Below are 25,468 nucleotides of genomic sequence, written 5' to 3' on the forward strand. Positions count from 1 at the left end.
TCATATGCCCTCTCATGTTTCTGTCTCTGCAAAACATCCTCTGTTGTGTCTACTTCAGCAAAACATCCTCTTACAAGACAGCTTCCAGAAAAACATCATGTGACACAACTTAGTTTCCAAAGAAACCAGAAACTTTCACTGCATATCCCCCTTTCTGTTTAAAAAAAAAATGTTTTTTCTCTAACATTAACAATCCACATACAATAGAAATATTCATAAGAACCATAAAGTTAGAACTTTTAAATAAGCTGCGTATGTACAATGTATCAAATAATAGTCAAACAAAACAACCTTAAATTTCTATCATGATTCATTCATCCATGCCAAAGTAAAATATTGAAGACTAGTATACTTAATTTTTTATTTTAAAATCTTTATTTATTGTTATTCCCTTTCCCCCTCTTTTTTCCCATAACAAGATAAGAAAGTTCTTTTAAAGAATGAAAAACAGAGGAGTAAAATCTCTGATTTAAACTTTATTTTGTTTCCTCCCCTATGTAACAACCTACCACTCTAAACGATTACAACCATAACACAGCAAATGACCGAAACCATCCACCCCAACTTAGGGGACAAGGAGCACAGTCTTTTAATAATTGCTTCCTGCCGAACTGGGGTGAAAAATCCGTGTTTGGGGCCCAAGAATAAAATGGTTAGACTTTAGAGAGCTAGCTGTAGCATTTGTGGCCCAGTCTCTGTGTTGTCTGTCCAGTCTATGCCTTGTCCAGTCTCTGTGCGATCAATCATTTGGGGTAGTCTTTTGAGGTTGTTTTGCAATCATATTTTGGAGACATCAGTAACTGAGACACTCTGTGAGAGTGAACCGCCTGGGCTATTGGCTTTGTGAAGACATTCAGGACTCAGCTGATAAAAGGTTTTTTCCTTGGTCATGTCTAATCTTTAGAAGTTTTGTGGGTAACTACATTTTTTATTCCCTATTGATACATAAGCGTTCACAGCCCTGTCTTAAAACTACTGCAGGTTTTCATTCTAATGTCAGCACATCCTTAGAGCACATTGCTTGGCTTAGTACCTCAGCTTGTGTGTGTGTGTGTGTGTGTGTGTGTGTGTGTGTGTGTGTTTCAAAACCCAGTGTTTCTCAGCAGCTATTGTTCTTTTTCACCAATATTAAGAAAATTCTGGGTTAGCAAAGCATTAGTCTGCTTCTGAAGTTTTTTACTCTTTGTTTTTGTTTAATAAGCATGTCTTTTAAGGTACAATTGGCTCTTTCTGTAATTGCTTATCTCATGGGATTGTGTGGTATACCAGTAATATGTTTTATATTGTAATATGCAACAAATTGCTTCATCTTATTGGATACATATGGGGGAGCATTATCAGTCTTAATTTGTGCATAATGTCCTATTAAAACCCTCCTTTGGGCAAAGCTCAGTCAAGTTTAGTTTCTAGCATTCACCAGCAGGAGTCTTAAAAGGGTAAAATGAATTATATGTTCTATCTAACCTGTATAAAAGACACGCAATCCAGGTATTTTATTTACAAGCTATAAGCCTAGATTGGGCAGGTTTGAGAACTATTCTAACTTACATCCCAGCCATATGTCCCCTTGTCACTTGCTGTTTCTCCCAGCCAGATGTTCATGATCTGTGTCCTCTCACGGTAGCTTCCTCCTTTCTTGGTTTCCTTTCTTCTCTCCTAGTCTCTATATCCCCAGCCAGGTAATTGAAAACCCGCCTACCTCTATCTACTGCCCAATCACAGGCTTTAGCCTTTTACTGACCAGTTAACCTAGGGAAGGTTACATAGCATCACGCCGCCATGTACGTGAGGATCTGCTCATTGGGGGCAACCAAATCTCGGGGGCCAGTATTCAATATTTGAATACATAGCAGCACCAGGCCAACCACAACATGGCAGCAGTGACTTTGTCCCTTCTTTTCCTTCAGTGACAACTCTCTTCCCTTCCACACCCCTTCCCAGAGTGAAACCCAACCTCAATGCTGCTCCTACTTGCTTTCCCCAAAGTTAGCTTACATTTCATCGCGCACTAAAATGCAACATCCCAAAAGCTACCCTGGAGAGGGTCGAGTGTCAGGCTCAAGAGTCTGTGGTTTGGAAGACATATACTCTAATTGTCTCTGATGTGCAGCTGATTGGAGGCATGACCGGGCCAGGTGATGCATGAACCCCACTAACCTGAGAACATATGGACTCGCCCCCCCCAATCAGAAGTGCATATTAGTTCCCCTACCACTGCCGAAACTTCCCCATGCTTCTTAGCCACAGCTTGCCAAAAGAAAGCAGAATTATCACAGTGTGGGAATGCATCGGGGCAGTTCCAAGCTCTAAAACAACAACTATAACGGAGGTAGAAGTGATTTTGCCATCTTGGAGCATTAGGGGGACAGCCCAGGCTTGTGATGCACTCTGCCATTGGTATTCTCCCACTGAAGGTCAGTAATGTAAAGGCAATTCGTTCCTTTGTAAAGGCTAGAGTTATATCACTGGCCAGTATAATTTTGCTCACCAAGTGTTCTTTGGAAGTGTTGTTGTTGTTGTTGTTGTTTGTTTGTTTGTTTGTTTTTTGTTTTTTTTTGAAGTAGTTATCCTCAAGAGGGCTGGGCATACATAGTCCCCGCCCCCCAGGGGGCATAATATTGAAGTACAAGGGGAAAACCTGCTTTAAAACTGTAGGTCACTTTGGAAGGTGTCAAACTAGCTCTCTGTTTCTTCTCACAGAAGGGAAGCATACCACAGCACATTGCCTTTTTCTTTTGTAAATGAATGCCAGTTGGAGAGCCAAGCCAAGTCAAGCAAGAAGCATCCTTTTCTCTGGCTCAGTTCATGAGGAGCTGAGTATCCCAATGAGGTTTCCATAGGACCTAGGACAGTTAGAAGCAGTTTTACATTTGATGCCATATGGCAGATGTTTCAAGACTTTTCCTCTACTATGAAACGTCTCCCTGTTCCCTTTTTTATTTGTATTCCATTGTTTTATGCTTATTTTTACCAAGCATGTAGAACTTGGGTCTTAAGACTTTGCAAATCTTGGCATGATTACAATCAGAAGAATTTGGCCATTTGGCCAATAGCATCCCCCCCCTTTTCGGTATTTCATTTCCCGTGTGTGTGTGTGTGTGTGTGTGTGTGTGTGTGTGTGTGTGTGTGTGTGTGTGTGTGTTGTCCTTTCCTCCTACCCACCCCCTCAAAACATTTCAAAGAGTGCCCCAATAAAGGGTGACAAACTTACATGTGCTTCCCTTATGACTAAACCTCTGGGCCTCTGGCCAATCCCTGCCCAGCTCATATGGCTCCAAACTTTAGGCATCCGGGTCATCCGGGTCAAGAGCTCCGCATTTGTAGCCCTGGTTGGAACTGAGAGGGCAGAGGGTGCTAGGGAGTAGCGGTGTCGGGGAAGGTGAAGCAACTACACGAAGAGGGCGTTTCCTTCTCACGAGCTGTAGCTGGCTCTGGGTCTTGGCCTCCGGGCTCCACCCAGTCCCTCCCTGCGCTCAGGGAAAAGCCAGTCGCCACACACACACACACAACACACACACACACACACACACACACACACACACACACACACACACACACACACACATACACTCTCAGGCACACTCAGGCCGGGCGCCACGCCCTAAGGAGAGCGGCCTTGGGGCCCATCACCATGGAAACCGCGGAGCTCCTTCCACTTCCCCACCCAGCTGATTCCCCCACCCCATCCCCTCCTCCCAGCGCAGCCAACCGGTTTTGCGTCCCTGGAGCGCACTATAAAACTTGCACGGGTGGCGCTCGCTGCTCAGCCAGACCTGGGTGAAGGGGCAGTCCCGTCTCCAACTGGTAACAGCCCCAGCAGGCAGAACATGAGCGTCTTCCTGCGAAAGCAATGCCTCTGCCTAGGCTTCCTGCTCCTCCATCTCTTAAATCAAGTAAGTGGCGCACGCTTAAAATGCCCGGGATTACTTGGTCCTCTTACACTGCCCCTAGTCTGTCCCGAGCTCAATCTGCTTTAAGTTTGCCCCTGATAACCAGAGTTCTTTTCTTGTCTCGCCGCTCTTCCTAGGTCTCTGCAACTCTGCGCTGCCCGTCTCGGTGCCCGAGCCAGTGCCCCAGTATATCACCGACCTGCGCCCCCGGGGTGCGCTCGGTGCTAGACGGCTGCTCCTGCTGTCCGGTGTGCGCCCGCCAGCGCGGGGAGAGTTGCTCTGAGATGAGACCCTGCGACCAGAGCAGCGGTCTCTACTGCGACCGCAGCGCGGACCCCAACAACGAGACTGGCATTTGCATGGGTAATCCTACCTCCCACCCCCTGCTGTCCCCTCCTTGGCCTGACCTCTTTCTCCTCTGGCAGTTAGATGAAACTTTGCCCTCTTTTTTACTTTCCCAGAGAACTAAACGAAAACATTTGTAGCAATAGTACAGTAAGTGACATGCGTGGAGGGCTTTCAGTGACCAGGCATCAGGTTGGGAGGAAACATGCCCCGTGCAGGTAAGTCACTTGCCACCTAGAGAAGGGATGAAAGCAGAGTTAAGGGCCAGTGAGATCACTTTATTTGGCCAACTCCAAGGGATCACTTGGAGTGATGGACATATGGGCTTCCTCCCAGACCTTTCCCCCTGCCCCCCCAGCAGCCCAGCGCAGTTGTTTTCACACCTGTAATTGTCCTAATTTGAGCCAAAGCAATTCCTTCTCTTGGGAGGACTAGGTCACTCCAGTCTGAGCTGCAGTAAAATAAATGCCGGCAACTAGCCAACACAAGCTCATGAAAATTAATCCATGGGAGATCAATTTCCCATCAAGTACCATCAGGTACACTGCTGTAATCAGGATCATACCTACCACCCTTAGTAAGAGTCTGAAGTGTTCCCTCTCCTCTCCTCTTCTCTCCTACCCCCCTTCTCTCCTCTCCTCCTCCTCCTCCTCTCCCTTTGTCTCTGTCTGTCTCTGTCTCTCTCTCTGTCTGTCTCTGTCTCTCTGTCTGTCTTTGTCTCTCTCTCTCTCTCTCTCTCTCTCTCTTTCTCTCTCTCTCTCTCTCTCTCTCTCTCTCAATTATAAGCTAGTGATGATGTACTGTGTTTCAATGCCAAGAAAGCTTAATGCCCTTCCCAATCTGACCAGTGAACCTGTTTGGGTTTCAATCCTAAACTACTGCAGAGATGGAAACGACCTCATCTTTAGAGATAGGGTCTCTGGAGTGTGACTTCAGCATTTATTCTTGTCTTTGTTCTGTGTTCTGTCTTAGAAATGAAATCATTTCGGGGTAGGTGCTTGTGAAAGGAAGTAGAGATGTGTCAGAAGCCATCAATTAACCAGAATATGTGTATCAGCCTTGTCCAGGGTCCATAGTATTTACGCTTCTCTTTGCTCACTCATGAGAACTAGGTGAAGAAAGAAGGATCAGGCAGGATTGGTGCCTTCTCCTCCTTCTGGAAGCATCCACGAGGACTTATCTCTCCTAAGACATAGACTAAGTCAGTCATTTGCACTAGAAAAGGAAGAACTGACCGTTTCCTACCATTTTACACACCTTTCCAGTTGAATTCTGCTTTAATATCTCTCTCTCTCTCTCTCTCTCTCTCTCTCTCTCTCTCTCTCTCTCTCTCTCTCTTGTCTTCCCTCTGCCTTCCTTCCTGAATATTCTAGTTCCAGAGGGAGACAACTGTGTGTTCGATGGGGTCATTTACCGCAATGGAGAGAAGTTTGAGCCGAACTGTCAATACCACTGCACCTGCAGAGATGGGCAAATTGGCTGTGTGCCCCGCTGCCAGCTGGATGTGCTTCTGCCAGGTCCTGACTGCCCAGCTCCAAAAAAAGTCGCAGTGCCCGGGGAGTGTTGCGAAAAGTGGACCTGTGGCTCAGAGGAGAAGGGGACACTGGGAGGCCTGGCCCTTCCAGGTGAGAAACTCAGCAGACACAGACACGAGACAGTGTAGGGGAAAATGCAGTCACAAAGCAGGTTTGACTCTGGGATTTGAGATGAGAACTGCTTTACGTCTGGTTGTTCCTCTGTGAACTACAGATCACGCGAATGAGATCAGATATATCACTTAACTCTGAGCTAGATTACTGAAATATGCACACAGCCTCTTTTTCAAAGGGGCCCAATAGAGACGACCACCGTGTTTCATTTTTTGCCTTCTGGGCTAGGTATTCTTTGACTCTTTCTCTCCACGGATGAATCCCTAGAATTATTTTTAAAAATCCTTTTTCTTTGATAGATTTTTGATTTGGCTGGCTGTCCTTACTCATCAGAATTAAAATGTGACATTGGGGAAATGTCTCAGTTGGTAATTACAGTGCAAGGGTGAGGACCTTAGTTGGACCCCCACAGCACTCTTCAAAAAAAAAGACCCCCCTGTAATTCTAATGCTGAAGAGGCAGAAATCTGCAGGTGTCTTGGGGTCACTGGCCAACCTAATCAAGTAGCCCCAGATTTCAGTGAGTATGCTCATGAGGAACAACACTTAGTAGATCTGTGGCCTCTGTACATGTGTGCATGCACACATTCAAACACATGGGCACACACATGGGGGCGCGCACACACACACACACACACACACACACACACACACACAAAAACCTGAACATTCTTTATATACAAAAAAATAAAACTGTTGACATGACCTTTCTATGTACCAAATCATGTACTGAGACATTCAGCTTATAACGATATACATTCCTACATTCATATAATTACTAAGTTTCTTAGGACAAGTAGCCCTAAGCTTCTTAGGGTTTGGTGAATAAAGATTTCTTGAAGTCCTATATTGTCCCTTACCTATTGAGGGATTATAACTAAACCTAGTTCTGTGCTCTGCAAGAACTGGAATATAGTAGCTACAGAATTAAAATTTGCCATCCAATGTTTTCTGAGGGACAACACTTATATCTCCATCCTTTACTCAAACAATGATTTATGCCTTCAATAGCCTACAGACCGGAAGCTACCGTAGGAGTCGAACTCTCTGACTCCAGCATCAACTGCATTGAGCAGACTACAGAGTGGAGCGCGTGTTCCAAGAGCTGTGGAATGGGCTTGTCCACCCGGGTCACCAACAGGAATCTCCAATGTGAGATGGTAAAACAGACTCGTCTCTGCATGGTTCGGCCTTGTGAGCAAGAGCCTGGGGAAGCAACAGACATGGTAGGAGCCTATTTACAGCAGTAGCCTCGCCTCCATGAAGCCTGACCACCAGAAAGTCACTGTCACACTAGCTGACTGAAAAAAATAACAAAACAAAACAATATGCCCCAGTTGGGCATTAACCCAAACAAAGGACGTGGAGCACCCTGAATCAGAATCAGTACTTTCTATCTTTCATTTTTAAGATATACAAATGCCCCCAAGCCACTCACATCAGTTCTACAAATGGGAAAAGACACAGAGCTATAATACTTTATCCCAAAGACGATGCTCTAGTAAATCGAATTCCACACCTGGAGGGAAAAACAGCTTTCCTATTGTGAAGGAGAGCTGACTTTAGCAGGGTTGGCTTTTAAGTAAACCAGGTATGCGCTGTGGGAGGGGCCAGGATAGAGACTTGGTCTGCTGTATTCACCTGGCCCTGGAATATATTGTATACATCATAATCAGCTGTCAGCATGCATGAATGGATGTCTGGGAATTATGAACAATATTTTTAAAAGGCCTGGTAGAAATAGTACATTTGCCAGAGTAGGGCAACCTGAGCCAAGTGAAACAACATATTCCTTCCCAACCACCACCACTTTTTTTTTTGTTGTTGATGGAATTATGTCAACACAGTATGTTGATTCTAGGTATAAAGTGTGCAGTTCAGGAGCCCTAATTGGTTCCTGATGACATAAAAGGTTTTGTTGCAGAACTGGGTCAGATAAATATAATATCAGATTAACCATTACATAGATTCTTATATCAGCCTGAGGACAAAATAAAACAGCCCCTGGAAATTTAAGCTTTCTGAGTGTCTACTCTGAAAGCAGTATCATGTAAGGTTTAAGGGGACAAGACTAGAGCCAGTTCAGTCTGGCTTTAAATCCTTTCAACATGACCTAGCTTTGTAATCTTGGTCAATTAATTTTAAATTCTTTCCCCATGGACTGTGACCATTTATATCTCTGCACATACCTCTAATCCCTGTACTCAGGAGGCAGGGGCAGGAAAAGCTCTGTTAGTTTAAGGCCATCCTGGTCTACATAGAAAGTTCCAGTTCCAGGAAAGGCAGAGGAACACAGAAAAATTCTGACTCAGAGAGAGAGAAAAGGAGGGGGGAGGGGGGAGGGGAGGTGGAGGGAGGGAGGGAGGATAAAGCAAAGAAAGAAAGAGGACAGAAGGAAAAGCTCTATCTTGAGGTTGTCATAAGGATTAAACAAAATGAATTTACAAAATGTTGAACATAGACTAAATACTCTGTTAATGTTAGCCATCAAATACGTAATTCTTTTTCCCTGCTGCTAAAACAAGAGACCCTTGTGATCTCACTGGTTATGTGGCTGTTCAGCTATAGGACTTTAGAAAATTATCACAACTTTGTTACTTCTGCAAATTCAGAAAGAACACCTAGAAACACCTTTTTAATCCCCTTGCCTCTTCTGACACTTTAGGAAATGTGTGTGGCTTCACCCACACAAGCATTCACACATTTACTTGTATGCACACACAATTTGTCAGTGTTTAATGGCCACTGAAAAGAATATATCCTGAATATTAACTACAAAAAAGGAAAAACAGGACCTTCAACATTTTCATATTTTATATTACATATTTGATAGTTATATCTTTATTAAATAAGGTCTTTTTTATACAGTGCTTTTAGAATTTGGTTGTTTGTGTTGTTCCTTAATACAACTGATGTTTCTTTTAACACCTCTCTTTATATGGGGAAATACTATGCTTAAGATGTTTATGTGGTGTACATTCTGGAAATGTGTTTGGAATATAGGACTAGATGTTTTCTTTTTTTTAAAAAGATGTATTTATTTTATATATATAAGCATGTTCTCTCTGCATGTACACCTACCTGGGTGCCAGAAGAGGGCATCAGATCCCATGACAGATAGTTGTGAGCCACCATGTGGTTGCTGGGAATTGAACTCAAGACCTCTGGAAGAACAGCCAGTGCTCTTAACCACTAAGCCATCTCTCCAGCCCCCAGATGTTTTCTTGTTTCTGGGTTTTCTTAAGTCTATGACTGAGACTCTTCTTTTGCAGTCTCCAGGGAAATAGCATCTGATGATTCATGGGCTAAATCCAAAACTAGTTGTAAGGACCAAAAGTTAATGTTTTAACAAACCCCCAATGTACATGTGGTGCTGATGTACATGACAGTTTGAGAACCACTGACATAAAAGGATTCCTAGTCATCACTCCACATTCTGTGAGCCTTATCCAGAAAGTGTGCAGTAATGAGTTGTAGCAAATTAGTGGAATGAGAAATAACAGTCAGTTGTTTGTTTATTTGGTGAAATTGGGCTGACTTCTTTATTATCTGAACTGGTAGGCTACTGAATAAAGTCTCCACTCAATTCAGTTTCTTGGAAAGAATCTTAAATTTTGCTGTTCCAGAATTTCCAAGATAATATTGGAACAAACTGGCTTTGCATCAGACAAATTCCAATACTCTATATTTTCTGATCATTTTAGTCTTTTGAGACTCCATTTTCTCAAATAAAATTGGATCAGTTGTGCAGTGTATAAACAGGTATTCCTTGAGTGAATGAATGCTGTCGGAGTTATATGAATCAATGCCTAGAGAGTTCCTTGAAACATTAATAAACTTTACCAGTGCTACATTTGGTCCTTCTCTCAAGAACACCAAAGAATGCATTTAGCTATAAAAAAGCAATGTCTTTAAAGAAGAGATAAATGCTTTCTTCTTCCTGTTCATAGCCTCAGAGACAAAGGGGGATTCTGAATATTTATATTCAAATTAGAGAAATTCTATTTCTTAGTAGAGAAAGTAAGAGACAAGTAAGAATGTCCAAAAGGCAGAGGCTTGCCCAGAATAATTGGACTGGTGTCATTAGTGGACAGATATTATCACAGGTTCCTAGATATCTGAGGAAGTAACTGATATCAGCTGACAACGTTGTCCAAATAAAACTGATGATTTATTTAAAGGGAAGAAAGACCAAAGGACATTGGTTGGGTAATTGTTCAGGTGGTCCTTCAGAAAAATTGCAGGATTTCCACTCAACACTCTTCTTTTTCTTTTCTTAGAAAGGTAAAAAGTGTCTCCGGACCAAGAAGTCCCTGAAATCCATCCACCTACAGTTCAAGAATTGCACTAGCCTGTACACCTATAAGCCCAGGTTCTGTGGGATCTGCAGTGACGGGCGCTGCTGTACGCCCTTCAATACCAAAACCATCCAGGTGGAGTTTCAGTGTTTGCCAGGGCAAATCATCAAAAAACCAGTCATGGTCATTGGAACCTGTACCTGCCACTCCAACTGCCCTCAGAACAATGAGGCCTTCCTCCAAGAGCTGGAGCTGAAGACGAGCAGAGGAGAAATGTAACAGGTGCCCAGGGAAGTGCATTCGTTGAGGCAAACTGTTGCTGTCACAAGGCCCGCCATCACCTGTATATAAGAAACATAGTGAAGGAGTTGTCCCGTGTATGTTTCTGTGATCATATGAGGTCATTTATATTTGTCTCTGTTTTTAATGAAAACTGTTCCAAATGTAAACTTAGAATCAAGATAAGCTCAGGATATGGCTTAGGGGTGACTTGCTTTCCTGTGCTGTTCATTACAAGTGCAAATTTGTGTAAATTTAAGTCACATAGATGATCTAGTTGGTAGAATGTGTCACATCACACTCATTTTCTGTACATTAGTTAAATCCCAATAAATGTTACAGAAATGATTGGCACAGTGCAATCTAAGATCATGTTGAACATGTACATATCTCTCACCATATACTGAGGTTGACTTTGAGGGATCTCTACTGAGCTCCTTTTGGGGGTAGGTCAACTTTGTGCTTTCAAGTGTAAAATCAAAGGAAGCATTCAGCTCTTGAACGTGAAGTTCAGAGACTGATTTTCTACTTAGTATGCTAGGAAACGTTCTATCGCTATAGCACTGAAATGTCTGTTAATTAAGTGGGCTGGTGTCATGAACTTTCTCCATTGTAGACAAACTGACTCCTTTCCAATCGAAAGAAGCTGAACCAAAACCTCCCAATGCCGAGAGGACGGGGCCTCTCAGCATATGGTTTGTATCCCAGAGGCTGCTGAGGCCCACTTCTACAAAATCCAACAGGGATTCTATCATAGGTAAACAGTACACTGAAGACCAAGCCACCTCATTTACAATCTCTGGGGACTTTCAAATGTGCTTTCAAGGCAATTTTGAAAAGGAAGAGCAGAATCTACAAAATTTTATGAAAGTTTACAGTTACTGAAGACCTGCTCAAAATACATCCTTTGGTCACAGTTATGAAAACACAAGCTATACATGTGTACCTATGTGTGTTTGATAGACAAAGTTCAAAAAATATGCTAAAATAATACAATTTGTACATCACCACACGAGTTCCACTTTTCTCCTTAAAGTATTTATGAAAATATAAATTATACATTTTGTAAAATATTCTCTTTAATTTCCCTAGTTGTTGCAAACAAACTTTAAAAAAAAATACGATGTTATCAGTATGTGACTCTGGTATTAGTTTTGTGTTACCAGTTTAATGTTGTTTACTGAAAATAAAAATCCATGAATTAAGTAGGACATCAATCAGTAGTGTCTATTGGAAGCAACCTGGATATTTTGCAATGAGTTCATAACTTTTCATCAAAGAAAAATGAACTCCATCACCAAGGTGCAAACATTCTCTGTGCCGCCTACTCAGACCGCCATCTTCAATCCCAGTCATTTTTTAGAAGGCCCCCCAGACATCCTTATACACTGCTACCTGAATTGCAATCTTAGAATCAAAACTCACTTCTCCGAGTCCTTTATCAAAGTCAAAGACAGTCCAGCCACTATTTCTAATACCCAGGTAAAATCATGAGTATCCTCTTTTCAGTTTGCATTTGCCACATGCCCAGAAAACTATGCCGTTTGCCATCTATATCCATCAGGGCTGTACTAAGAGATGCACCCAACCAATCTTGGATTGAAGAGATTACTGGGAACAAATCTTACTTTGTAACAACATGGAGTTGGCCTGGAGTGGTTACATGGGTAACAACATAAGTGTATGTTGGCTTATTCTGAGTCATCCAAAGATGATAAACTATAAAGGAGGGTGGGTATATGTTTTAAGTAAATATTACTGTTCTGTATGAAGGCCTTGAGCCTCTATGGATTATGGTTTCCACCCTGGACTCTCATGGTCTCCAAGGGATACTGAGAGGCAACTGTATTTCCAGTGATGACGCAGAGCAGGACTAGGACCACGGTTGCCATCTGGGTGATATAAAAGCCAAGACACAGTTAATATGAATTTTTATAGTTTGAAGTTTCTGGCTGGTGCAGTATGAACCCACAGTTCTTCCATAAATTAAAAAAAAATGGATTTTTTCCAACTTCGTTTCCTCAGATAGAGCGTCCTTCCCATCCATCTCTATAGCTGGTTTATATTTACCTTCGAGATTAACTGGAAAGCAAATTGGACTTCTAGGTGTTGATTCATGGGAGATTATCAAGGCCATCTAACATTTATTGCATACTTACATTGGACTAAGCACTTTGTTTGCATCATTTAATTTGCATGACAGTATAAAGTCAGTACTCTTCATGTCTTCTGGCTACCTGTGAAAATATTTTTTAAAAACTCAGAAAGTTAAAAGAAAGGACCATGGAGGAGTCTTGTAGTGAGCAAAGTGCTTATTGCACAAGTGCGGGCATCTGAGGTTGGATTCCCCAGCACTCCTGTAAAAGCTGGGGATGGCAGTTCACTCCTGTGCTCCCAGCACTGTTCAAGAAGGATGGAAAGGAGCCCATGATTCACTGGCTAACCAGTCAAGCTAAAATATCAAGAGCCAGGTTTAGTGACGGACCCTGTCTTAAAGCATAACCTGGAAAGGAAGAGAGGAAGATACCCAACATTGGACTTCTGTCCTCCACACATGCACACCTACACACACGAATACACAAAGTATAGAACAATAAAATCAGGAATCTGTTTCTGTTTGAAGAGATCTCATAACCTGGTGTGGTTGTGCACCCCTATAATTCCAGTTGAGGCTGAGTCGGGAGGATCACAAGTTCAAGGTCAGCCACTGATACAGCAAGACTTGGTCTTAAAACTTCTACGAGCATCAATCAAAAGAGATGTAGGAAAAAATGTACAGTATAATATTTTTTAGTATAAAATAGGTTAGTGTTAATGCTGCTTATATTTTTATGACACTTTTTAAAGTAGGAATACATTATTGCTGGAACTAGAGAAAAGCCATAAGGCTAGATCAAGATGTCCCTTCAAGCCATCCTGTGACAACTGCTTCATGCAGAATTAGCTGCACATTTGAGAATCAAAAAAGTTGCTAATTAATTCATCTTCTTCATCTAGTAAATGTTTAGTTTGCTTCTATGTGCCTAGCATTGTTTTAAATTCTGGGAACATAGCTGAAACCAAAACAGGAATAAATTAAACAGGTTACCCTTCTTTCTGAAATTTACACTGTTTGAAATGGCTAAAGCAAGAAGCAATGAATATAGAAGATAAATAGCTAGCAGTGAATACATATACCCTATAATCAAACCAGTTGCTAACGTAGTTTGAGGTAAGGATTTCTATTGCTATAGTGAAACACCATGACCAAAAAACAAGTTGAGGAGGAAACGATTTATTTGGATTACACTTTGACATCATAGTTCACCATTGGAAGAAGTCAGGACAGGATCCTGGAGGCAAGTGCTGATGTAAAGGCCATGGAGGGGTGCTACTCACCGGCATGCTCAACATAGCTTGGTCATCCTGCTTACTAATAGAACTCAAGACCACCAGCCCAGAAGTGGTACCATCCCCTATCAGTCACTAATTAAGAAATGTCCTACAGCCTTGCATACAGCCCAATCTCATGGAGGCATTTTTCCAATGGAGGGTACCTCCTCACAGATGACTTTAGCTTGTGTCAAGTTGACATAAAACTATCTGGCACATTTTTCTAGTGACTACAGTTGTTCCTAAAGAGCTGACATTTCTTCTAAATAACGAAGGAAAAGAGAATGAACTCACAGGTCAAAAATAGCATCTAATACAAATGGAGAAAAAAGGGGAGGAAGGTGGGAAAGCCATGGACATACACACAAACACACACAAACACACACACACACACACAAACACACACACACACACACAAACACACACAACCAGAGAGATGAGAAAGATACAAAAACAAAGAAGAGAGACAAAGAGAGTTGGAGAGATAGAGAGCTAGAAGCATGAAGAAGACTTCATATAGTTCAAGCACCTGATGAAGGTCAGCTGGACAATGTCTTTTCAGGGAATTAGCTTGAGGACTTGTCACTGTTATCAAAATTCTAGCAATATTTTCTAACTGATTCTTTATACTCCTATTACAGACACATTGAGTGCATTAGCTGTCATTACATCTCCCCAAGTATCTTATGTACAATGTACCTCCTTGTAGACCTGCTGAATGAATAAGCAAATAAAGAATGCTTTCTGGATTGACAAAACACATGAGTTCTTTGAAATAAATGCCAGTCCTTTAGACTCTCATTCTTATCACTACTTCTCACTCTCCAACACATACAAACAGTCCCTCACACTTGCATTCCTGAAATTATAATTAAAGGTTAGAAAAATGTGGTCTGACGTATGAATTTTTGTAAAGTTCAAAATGTTCTTGTAACATAGTAAGGGAACTAACACTGACTGAGCCCGTTTAGGACCACAGACGGCACTGCCTTGGGACTCACTCAAGCCTGGCTTTGAAAACCAGACTGACTTTCTCCCAGCTCTGGCATATTAGGCAGTTTGTGCCTGAGTCTCAGTTTCCAGACCTGTAAAGTCTACATATTGATGAGCGAAGCACAGCTCAATTTTCCTCAACTGAGATGGCCTTGAAGAATCAAGACTTGCCATTGTAAACTCAGACCAGTCTCAGGCAAAGTAGGACAAGTCAGTCACTTTACATACTAACTATAGAATTAAGACAGTATGTGCTCAAAGCAGTTGATTGTGCCTGTCACATGGCTTGTAAATGACAGCTGTTGTAATAGACACAGTTCTTTATTCTATATAGTTAATGTATGTGTAGATTATTGAGCTCTCTCTCTGTGTCTCTGTCTTTCTGTCTCTTCTGTGTGTCTCTGTCTCTCTGTCTCTTTCTGTGTGTTGCTCTCTGTCTCTGTTTCTCTCTCTCTAGAATGTGTGTGTGTGTATGTGTGTGTGATATGTGTGTATGTGAGTATGTGTGTAGGGTGTGTGTATATATATATATGTGTGTGTGTGCGTGTGTGTATGTTTAATAGATGTTCACGTGTTTCTGAAAATGTGTTGGCCAGAGCAATATACTGTGCCTTTTTCAATTGCTCTCCATGGGGAGATGGTCTTTAACTTTAATTTGGAGCTCATTGATTTGACTAAACTGGATGCCCATCAAATCCAAGAATCTTCCCATCTCCCACCCTCCAGCACTAGGAATATAGGGTACACTGCCATGCTCAGCATTTTGCATGGGTCCTGAGGAATCCAAACTCAGGTCTTCATGCTTATGACACAAACATTTTACCCACTGTGATGTGTCCCCCAGATCCTGTGGAGTTCAGCTTTGCAAGGAAAGAGAAAGAGACTCAAAATGCTGAATGACCTATTAAGGACAGAGTGCATGAGAAGGGGAGAATTCAAACTCGGGGTCTGCCTGAGCTCAGAGCCAAAGCTGTTTCCTTTCAAGAGTGCCAGAGCCACTGAGGCCAAGTGTATTTTCAGCAACCAAAACAATTCCAACAGTTCTCATTTTCTGAGCTATTTTCCCAAACCATAAATGTTCTCTTTTAGAAACAGCATTGCAAAGTAGTGACAGTGTGAGGTCATTCTGGGAGTGTGAAACTTTGAAAGCACCCAGTTGCTGGAGTTGTGATAAGGCACATTTCATTGAAAACTATCATCAGAATTTATTTCAGGAATTTTCTTTTCCTACACAAGGATTCAATTAAAGAGTGAGGCAAGGATACTCTTGACTAGACAAGGGGATAATTTGTCTTATGCAAAGCTCTACTTGATGAAATTTTCAATGAAGTTTTTGATAAAGATTTCTGGGAAGTATTAGATTTAGCTCTGACTATCCTTCTTGTAGGTACACATTGTTATGCTTCTGAATGGACCTCCATTCCAAAATGCTCAATATCAGAAGTCAAGTCATCACATCAATATGTTCTTTTTGGCTGGGTGCTATTGAGCTTCAGGTGAAGATCCTTTATTGTTAGACATATATTCATCTTCGGCACATCCCGTGGTTCTTGCAGGCAATGCTATGCTGGCTGGACCACAGAGGGTTCACAAAATTCAATTACCACTTCAATAACACTGCTGGCATCTGCTGAACTATGGATAATGAATAATTCTCTGCAGCCTTCCAGCTGGGGACTGTAAATTACTGTTACATTAAGCCAGTTGTTTAATGGATAATCAGGAGGTGTAAAGGGCACTGTTGGAGCACTCTTCCTAAAGGATGTTTTCTCCTTAGATATGTCAGTCCAAAAAAGCTACATGCAATGTGCAGTTCCATTCTAACTGCAGGGCTTCAGACCAGAGACAGCGTTTTGTTTCCACTGGAAGGAGTTTAAAAATAAATACTGCATAATCCAGGAAGAAGATGTTACTTGGACTTATATTTTATTAGCAAAATCTAAGAAGCAGGTTTTGCTTGTAACATTTCAAAAGTTCTTAACTTAGATTAAATATGGGTCATTGTGCTCCAGACTGACCCAGATTTATCCTAATGAAACAAAGCCTTCTGCTAGGGCCTTGAAGGGTATTGGCATAGAAGGGCCTTGTAGGAGGTGATTCTAGTTCCTCTGGAAGTTCAAGAGTGAAGATCTTCATTTGTATAACATAGAGACAGGAAAGAGGATGTAATCTCAAAAATCTCTCAGATTTAATGTTGTTTCATGAAGATATGTTCAGCTTACATAAGATAATTTTTTGACCAACACACTTTTGCACCCAGCCAAACTAACCACTGCCTCTTTTAAACAACAACAACAACCAAAAAAAAAAAATAAACCTTTAAAATTTTTTATTTAAACACACAACAACATACTAAATAGAGGTCAAATAACTCACAAAAGCTGATTCTTTTTCCACTATATGGACTCAGGCATCATGAAAATCAGGTCATCAGTCTCCACAAGTGCTCTTACCACTTTGACATCTTACTAGCTTTAGTCTCTTCCTTATGTTCAACCATTTCTCATAATAATAATAATTATAGCTTCCCATCTGTTATTTTTTCATGTTTGCCTTTCACTAGACTACAATCCATGATTGCAAGCGCTGTTTTTCTCTCCACTGTTTTACATGATACCTCTCAACCTTTTCCAGAATAATACATCATACAGGAGCATATACTGAGCCTTTGCCTTCTGAAAATCTCACATTAAAAGACTGTAGAATTCAGATTACAGTTTGTGAGGCATCTTATATTTTCTTTTTAAAACTCCAGCAAATTGTGATTTCTACTTAGCATACTTACATTTGTTTAAATATTAAAACAATCTTTTCTTGGCTCAAGCATGCGAACTTTCTACCAAAATATCCAAATGATATTGATGCTTTAAAGAAATACACCACGTTCAGACTGAAGCCTTGCACATCTCTTTCTGTACCTCATAATGTCGAGTCAGCATGATCACATTAACAACAGTTTCCAAAACATCACACTGTAGACATCACTGATTTTAAGATGAACTGTCATCATATATCAAAATGAAATTTTAAATTTCTATCAATGGACACAGAAGTCCTCATCATTTGTAAGTCCTCTGTCTCTCTCTCTCTCTCTCTCTCTCTCTCTCTCTCTGAAAAATAAAGCAAAACACTCAAAGTTTATTTCAAACTATGTGAAATTAGTAAATAAAATGGAAAAATACACAGAAGAAGAGGTAGGGAAAGAAGATGGATGAGAGGAAAGACGCTAATTATAGCAAGATTATGTTACCAAGCACTATACTTTACATACATCGCTCATTTACTTTAGTTTTTCAAGTTTTTTTCTAGCAGGCTGATACTACGTTCTCACAAAATTGCAGTTAAGAAAAAAATCCAAGTTTTGAAAATATAGTTTGTACAAGATTTTTTTTAAAGATTTATTTATTTATTATATATACGTACAATGTAGCTGTCTTCAGACACACCAGAAGAGGGCATCGGATCTCTTTACAGATGGTTGTGAGCCACCATGTGGTTGCTGAGAATTGAACTCATAACCTCTGGAAGAGCAGTTGGGTGCTCTTAACTGCTGAGCCATCTCTCCAGCCCAAGATTTTAAATCTATTATATAGTAAAGACAAGATTTGAATGAATCCTCCACAATCTGAATCTTAAAATGTATACATTTAATAACCTGAAAGGAGAAAAGGAACTAGCCGGAGGGAAGCAACTGGCATGTAAGAAGCCAGTGGAGAAGGGGAAAGAGTGAGGGCAGGGAATAGTGTGTGAAAGCGTAACTATACAAGGACATATGTGTGAAAATGCCATGATGAAATCCACTAATGTGTGTGCTAATGTAAAAATTTTTAAAAATGTGCATTTGATCCTTCTGGCTAATTTCCTACATCTTGGACTGCACGTACTTCAGTTAGCAGAAGCAAAATTTGAGAATGCAAACAGGTTAGTCAACTGCTACTGAGTTTGAAAGATTTGTACTCTAGATTTTGATCCCCACCTAAGGAGTTTCAACAACCAGAGGTCATGGAGGCTGTGCATATCCTTTTGGCAAGGAAAAGTGTTGACTTTGGTGAAAACTCTGGAACCAATAACTGCTGGAGTGGGAGGAGAAGTCAATATTATCCTCACAAAGTCTATGAAATTATATGACTCTTTCCTTTATGCTTGATTCACAAGACCAAATTCCCTTGTCATTTCAGTTTTTCCTCTCTCCTAAACACCATTTGACCATGATCGTGGTTGTAGACTTCTTACAGGTGAGCCTAGAAGGTCATTCTGAGACAGGGTAGTCACTGGTCATGTGTGAGCCAGCCTCTCTGACACGAAGTTTCCCATGAGAACGATGTGACACAAGGTCATCTACTTGAAAAGACTACACTCCTCTCCTACCTATTACATGCCTCAGAGGTTCCAGAAGTGCCCAGAAAGAGGATCTTCAGATGATTCTCTTCACTCATGAAAGGAAAGGTATTATTCCAAAGCCATGTTCAATGGTCTGTGCAGAAGCCTCACCGAACTAAGAGGGTTCCTGTCTTACTGTGGTCACATCATCTAAGTTTTCTACCTAGTGTCCTCCTTCCTTTGCTTTATGTTAATCATTAAGACCAACCTCAAAACATCCTCTAGCAAGATCTCACTGACCTCAATACAGCCCAACAGAGGCAAACCCATGACCAAAGAACCAATTAGGAAACAATGTACTTAGAGTCAGAAGACCAAACATTACAAGGTTGCCTGTTGTTAGAGCTGTTGTGTCCATAAAGATGTTCAATTCAGCAACTTCTGTGGTCCCAACTGTGTTGACTTATGAGACAGCTAACTGAAATAGGCTTGTAAATACCGTGGATCCTCATTTTACTTCACTACGCCCACCAAGATAATACTATTGTCCCACTTATAGATAATACTATTAAAGATTCACACCCAGAGTACCTGGCTCTAGACCCAAACCAGATAGACTGCCAGCTCCCAAGAGCCGGAAGTGTCCTCCCCACCCTGCACCCTGTCTCTATCAGCTATGCACATTTCTGGATTACTCTCCTGTGGCGTAACGCTTAATTTCTCAACTAAAACATAACCACAATTGCTTTGAGGTGTATTCTGGTCTCTCAAACACAGAATAAATGGCAGTCATGAAATGAGCAGTGACACTATTCGTTAAAACTGTACCTACAGCACCTCCAAAACTGGAAGCTGGCAAAAGTCATGCCATCTCACTCATCAACAAATGTGACTTGTTGTTTTTATAGGGCCACTTGCTTTGTCAGGGTGCCCATAGTAGCTATGAAGGTGCATCATAGATACAAAGACTCACAGACAGATTCGTCGAGTTAGTCAGGTCAGCTTTGGAAATGGGTCGTTGTAACCTAGCAACTGTGATGATGCAAGTTATTCATTATGATTCCTATCCAATATACTAAGAATAATTACTCCATCTAGTAGAGCCTTGGTGGCATTTCTAAAATTAATCTACAATGTTTACATAAGAAGGCTACAGTTATTATTTATTACTTTTATTCAACCTCTTGTCAACCTGCCCATAATAAATTTTTGCATTATATTATTGGACACAATTTCTTTAACAAAAGTGCTGAACTTTTATATAAAGTAAGATACTTAAAACGGTAGGTACCTCCAAGTTAGTACAAAATTAATAGCCAATTATTATTTTATACCTTCTTAATTTTTTAATTTTATAAAAGTTATGGATTTATTATGTCATCTCCACAAATGTACAAAATTTATATATTCACACTTACCCACTACTTTTTCTTACACTTTTCCCCCATTTTCCTTTTCCACATTCCTAATAACTCTGTTTTGCTTTCATGTCTTTTCATCTCTGCTGGACTCCACTTGCGGAAAAGAATGTGTCATATCCTTTCTCGTGAGCCTTGCTTCTTTCATTAAATGTGATAATAGCCATGTCCACCAAATGTTTGAAAAAGACAATTCTATTTTCCTTGCATTTGTGTTTGTTCCGTTTGTTTTTAGAAACTACTTCGGTTGTAGCACTGGCTAACCTCAAACTTGTTATCCTCCTGCTTCAGTCTCCCATGAAGGCTACAACTATGTGTCTCTGTTCTTTTGCTAAGCCTTCATTTTTCTTAATCACTACATAAAACTCTATTGAGTGTGTACATATATATATGCATAATATCATATTTTCTTCATTCACCTCCTGGGGGCATCTAGATTGATCATTAATTTGGGTAATATGAATAGTGATACAATAAACATGAATATACTGTTATCTCTATAGTAAGGTGACTTTAATTCTTTTGAATGCATACCCAGATATGCTGCAGCTGGATGTTAAGAATTTTTGTTTTTAATTTTTGATGAACTTTCATAGTGATTTCCACAGGTGATAACCTGAAGGCTCATCAGCTGTTTATAAGGAGTCTCTTTCTCCTCATCCTTGTCAATATCTCTCACTCATTTCCCTTGGTGGTACATAGTCTGGCTAGGGTAAGAAAAATCACAGTGTAGTTTTGATTTGCATTTCCCTGATAGCTAAATATGTTGAACATTTTTTGACATATTTATTGAACATTTGCCATTTCTTCATTTGAAGACTGTATGATTCATACAATCTGTAAACTTGAAAGAACTCATTTATAAGTTCATTTGAACCATCAGTCATGTTTCCCACAAATTACTTAAACTTGGAATTATCTTACTTTCCCAACGGAATAGAAAGGCATCCTTTTGGGTTTTGTGGCACTTGCCCTTTTCTAGAAAGCTCTTCAGTGCCCATTACAGAACTTAGAAAAGATGATCACCATTCACTGTACATCAATCCATCATCGTATGCTGGCAACATCTAATTTCTACAGCGCACTTCTACCAAATCTACAAGTCATAACCCATTTTGCGGATGATTGACCTATGCAAGAACAATGAAGAAATGGGAGTGATACTTTTATTTCCTATAAATCATGCCTTGTTCCAATTTACCCTCAATATCAGAGGAGAACTGGTGCCATTTGGATGAGCTCATTGAAACCTGTCAGGTCCTCTCCACAAAGATTAATTAGGATGTGTCAGCTGTGTTGGTGGTAGAGCTATTTTGTTTAAAGGAGCAATATACAATGCAGAGCAACAATGGTTCAATCTTTAACATGGCATGCATAAAAACCAATATTTCAAGCTCCTTTGGGAGATACAGTTCAGCATGCTCTTTATGCATCGTCATAATGACCTCAGCCAGCCCCTCCTGTCCAGTGGGGAAAATGGAATTTCTCAGCCCTTCAGAAGAGACTCAAAATCTGGGCAGTCTGCAGGGCCAGTGAACAGGTTGATGGTTTTCTAGAAGACAAATGTCAGATGTAGGATTTTTCTAGATGCCACAACCATAATCAGTTCCATGTGCTCCGCACTCACAGCGCCAATCCTACTCACTGGAGACAATTAGAGACAGCAAAGTTTGGGAATGCTCAGAGGACACTTCACTATCCAGGAGAGTGCAAGCAGATGAGGGACCTCTAATTTTATCAGCACTTTTCAAATGTCTGGCATATGAGGGAGGGAGTAGGAAGATGCAAGTGGAAGCCTGAGGTTGGTACCAGTGATTCAGCAACTTTCCAACTAATTTCTTTTTGTTTTTGTTTTTGTTTTTTTGTGGGTCCAGCAAACTTTATTGATGGCATTCAAGGGAGTAGGGCTCTAGAGGCCCCTCCTATTATTATGGAAACTGAGGAAGATGCTTCATGTTGGGGGCTGAGTTGGGAGAGGGACGCCTCAGCAGCCCAGGACCTCTCCCTTGCTCTTATGTTCCTGCTAGGGTGGGTGGTCCAGGACTTCTTACTCCTCAGAGGCCATGTAGGTCATAAGGACCATCATGTCGCTATAGTGTCATTGAGTATAGTATCTATATACAGAGATGTATATACATACTTATATAGATATGTATGTCTATATGATGTATAGATACTATTGTTATAGTATCATTGGCATACCAAGAAATGAGCTTTATGAAGTTGTCATTGAGGGGACTGCCAGCCACAACATCAAAGGTGGAGGAGTAGGAGTCACTGTTAAAGTCACAGGAGACAACCTGGTTATCAGTGTAGCCCAGGATACACTTTAGTGGGCCTGCCCATGCCTACTTCACTGGGGTCATCTTCTTAATGCCATCATACTTGGCAGCTTTCTCCAGGTGGAATGTCAGATTCAAAACAGATACAATGGGGAAAGAAACAGAGAAGGCCACATCAGTGAGCTTCCCATTCAACTCTGGGATAGCCTTGACCACAGCCTTGGCAGCACCAGTAGATGCAGGGATGTTATTCTGGGCTACCCCATGGCAATCGTGCCACAGCTTTCCAGAGGGGCCATCCATAGTCTTCTAAGTAGCATAGACTATGGACATGAGTCCTTCCACAATGTCATGGATGACCTTGGACAAAGGAGCTAAACAGTTAAAGATGGTGATGGGCTTCCCATTGATAACAAGCTTCCCATTCTCTGTCTTGGCTGTGCTCTTGAACTTGTCATGGGTACAGCCATACTGGAACATGTAGACCATGTAGTTGAGGTCTGTGAAGGGGCCATTGATGGTAACAATCTCCACTTTACCAGATGAGCTGGCAGCCCTGGTAGCCAGCCTCCCAACATAGCGAAATATATTCACTCTGACCTTCACCATCATGTCTAGGGGCCAAGGCTGGCACTGCAAGAGAAGATGCAGCTATGTATAGAACCAGGAGAAACAGAGAACTTTCAACTTATTTCTTGATATAGGGTCTTTTAGTGAACCTGGAGCTTATTGATTTGGCTATACTAAGTGGCCATTAAGCTTCAGAGGTCCTCTTGACTTTGTTTACTCAGTATTGGTACTAAAGGGTATGGTGGTTTGAATATGCTTAGCCCAGGGAGTAGCACTATTAGGAGGTATAGCCTTGTAGGATTAGGTGTGCTGCTGTTGGAAGAAGTGTGTCATTCTAGGCTTTGAGATCCCCCTGCTAGTTACCTGATAACAGTCTGCTCCTGGCTTCCCTTCGATGAAGAAATAGAACTCTCAGCTCCTCCAGCACCATGACTGCCATACTCTTGCCTTGATAATGGACTAGACCACTGAACCTGTAAGCAATCTCCTATTAAATGATGTCCTCTATAGAGTTGCCTTGGTCATGGTGTCTGTTCACAGCAGTAAAACCCTAAGACAAGGGGCTGACTGAAATACCTGGTGTTTTTACATGGGTGCTGGGGATCAAATTCTGGTCAACATGATTATGTGACAAGTATTTTACCTACCCCTAATTGTAATTCCTGACCTTTTCAATCTTGGAGAGAGAAAAAATGAAGTGATGTTTGTGATTTTAGATAGTCAAATATCTACCCTTTCTTCTATTTGCATCTGAAGCTTTATTTCTAATTGAGGATAATCCAAAGAGGACATGGTTGAGGTCTTACTACACCACAAGATGATTGTGCTCTCAAACTGTCATATGGTCTTGTCTGGAGACAATTTTAATCTTGACAATGTGAAGCTGTCACTGACATTAGTGAGCAGAGATCAGATCTGATTCTGAATATCCTTCCACAGAAGGGAACTATCTGTCTCCATATTGTCCATAGTGTCATTGCTGAGATCGTCAAATTAACATAATGGTAAAAGACTAAGTTTATCCAATGGTAAAAGCTCAAAAAAAAAAAAACGTTTCAAATCATGTTATAGGAAGCAAAGAATAAAATGAATTAATTGTTCTAAAAGTGAAAAATGAGAAAGCTCTGAGTTCCTGCCCACAATGAGGACAGACAGACAGGTATATAAACAACACTGTTAGGTCTAACATGGACCCAAATCCATAAATGGGTCTGGAGTGCCAGCAGCCTTGGATGTGGCAGAAATTCTCTGAGGATATTTTATAGCTAGAGATAGTTTTACCATGGTGGGATTTGTGGGGGAAATGGGGAAAGTTTAGAACTTTTAAATTGTATTGAAACTGCTAACGACTATAGGGAGTCTTGATGTCAGACTAAATACATTCTGCACTATGAGCTGGCATATGCCTATGGGACTGTGGGGTGGGATGTGATGGTTAATGTGAGGAATGTCTTCTATAGACTCAGGTATTTGAGTAATTCCCCTGTTGGTGGCACCACTTGAAGGAATTACAAAACTTTTCAGTGGTGAGGTTGTTCTGGAAGTACCTCACTGGAAATGAGCTTCCTGAGTTAATAGCCTCCCACCATCTCCAGTTTCCTCTCTGCTTCCTGTTTGCTGTTGAGATGTGATCTCTGAGGTTTCTCTTCCTACCATGTACTGCCATGCCACAATGAGTTCTTATTCCTCTGAAGCTATAAACCAAAACACACTTTGTCTGTAAGTTGCTCCTGATTGTGGCATTTTGTTACAGCAAGAGAAAAATGATCAATACATGCTCGGCCCTATGGCTGAAGACATGCCATAGGTAGGATTTCATTCACAAAAGTAAATAAAGTGAATTGAGAAGGACTTCTTGACCTTGAAGATCAGGCAGATGTGTGCTTCTGCCTTGTGAAGATTCACCACCAACCCCTGTTACATCTGAGGAAAACATAATCCTTGAGAGGAAAAAGATGCCTTGGCCAAAGCTACTCGCTAGAAAGAATGGATGACTGATGACAGTATTCAGGATCTGATCTGAGCCTGGGAGGACCACGGCCTCTACATACTC

General features: G+C 41.1%; 1 protein-coding gene, 1 long non-coding RNA gene and 1 pseudogene across 2 annotated transcripts; 1 reads left to right on the top strand and 2 right to left on the bottom strand.

Moving 5' to 3' along the window:
• Positions 1-2,084: 2,084 nt before the first annotated feature.
• Positions 2,085-3,799, bottom strand: LOC134479729 (uncharacterized). Its single transcript, XR_015624815.1, has 2 exons — positions 3,212-3,799; positions 2,085-2,843 (listed from the first exon to the last, which is right to left on the bottom strand). It is a non-coding gene; the product is annotated as an uncharacterized LOC134479729 (long non-coding RNA).
• On the top strand, positions 3,789-10,816 carry Ccn3 (cellular communication network factor 3). Its single transcript, NM_030868.2, has 5 exons — positions 3,789-3,893; positions 4,028-4,253; positions 5,609-5,860; positions 6,895-7,109; positions 10,164-10,816. Exons 1-5 carry the CDS (start codon positions 3,828-3,830, stop codon positions 10,458-10,460), a joined length of 1,056 nt encoding a protein of 351 aa, NP_110495.1. The 5' UTR covers positions 3,789-3,827; the 3' UTR covers positions 10,461-10,816.
• Positions 10,817-22,610: 11,794 nt separating this feature from the next.
• On the bottom strand, positions 22,611-23,457 carry Gapdh-ps95 (Glyceraldehyde-3-phosphate dehydrogenase, pseudogene 95; annotated as a pseudogene).
• Between the last annotated feature and the right edge of the window lie 2,011 nt (positions 23,458-25,468).

Source organism: Rattus norvegicus, chromosome 7 (assembly GCF_021556685.1).
Source record: "Rattus norvegicus strain SHRSP/BbbUtx chromosome 7, alternate assembly SHRSP_T2T, whole genome shotgun sequence".
NCBI lineage: Eukaryota > Metazoa > Chordata > Mammalia > Rodentia > Muridae > Rattus > Rattus norvegicus.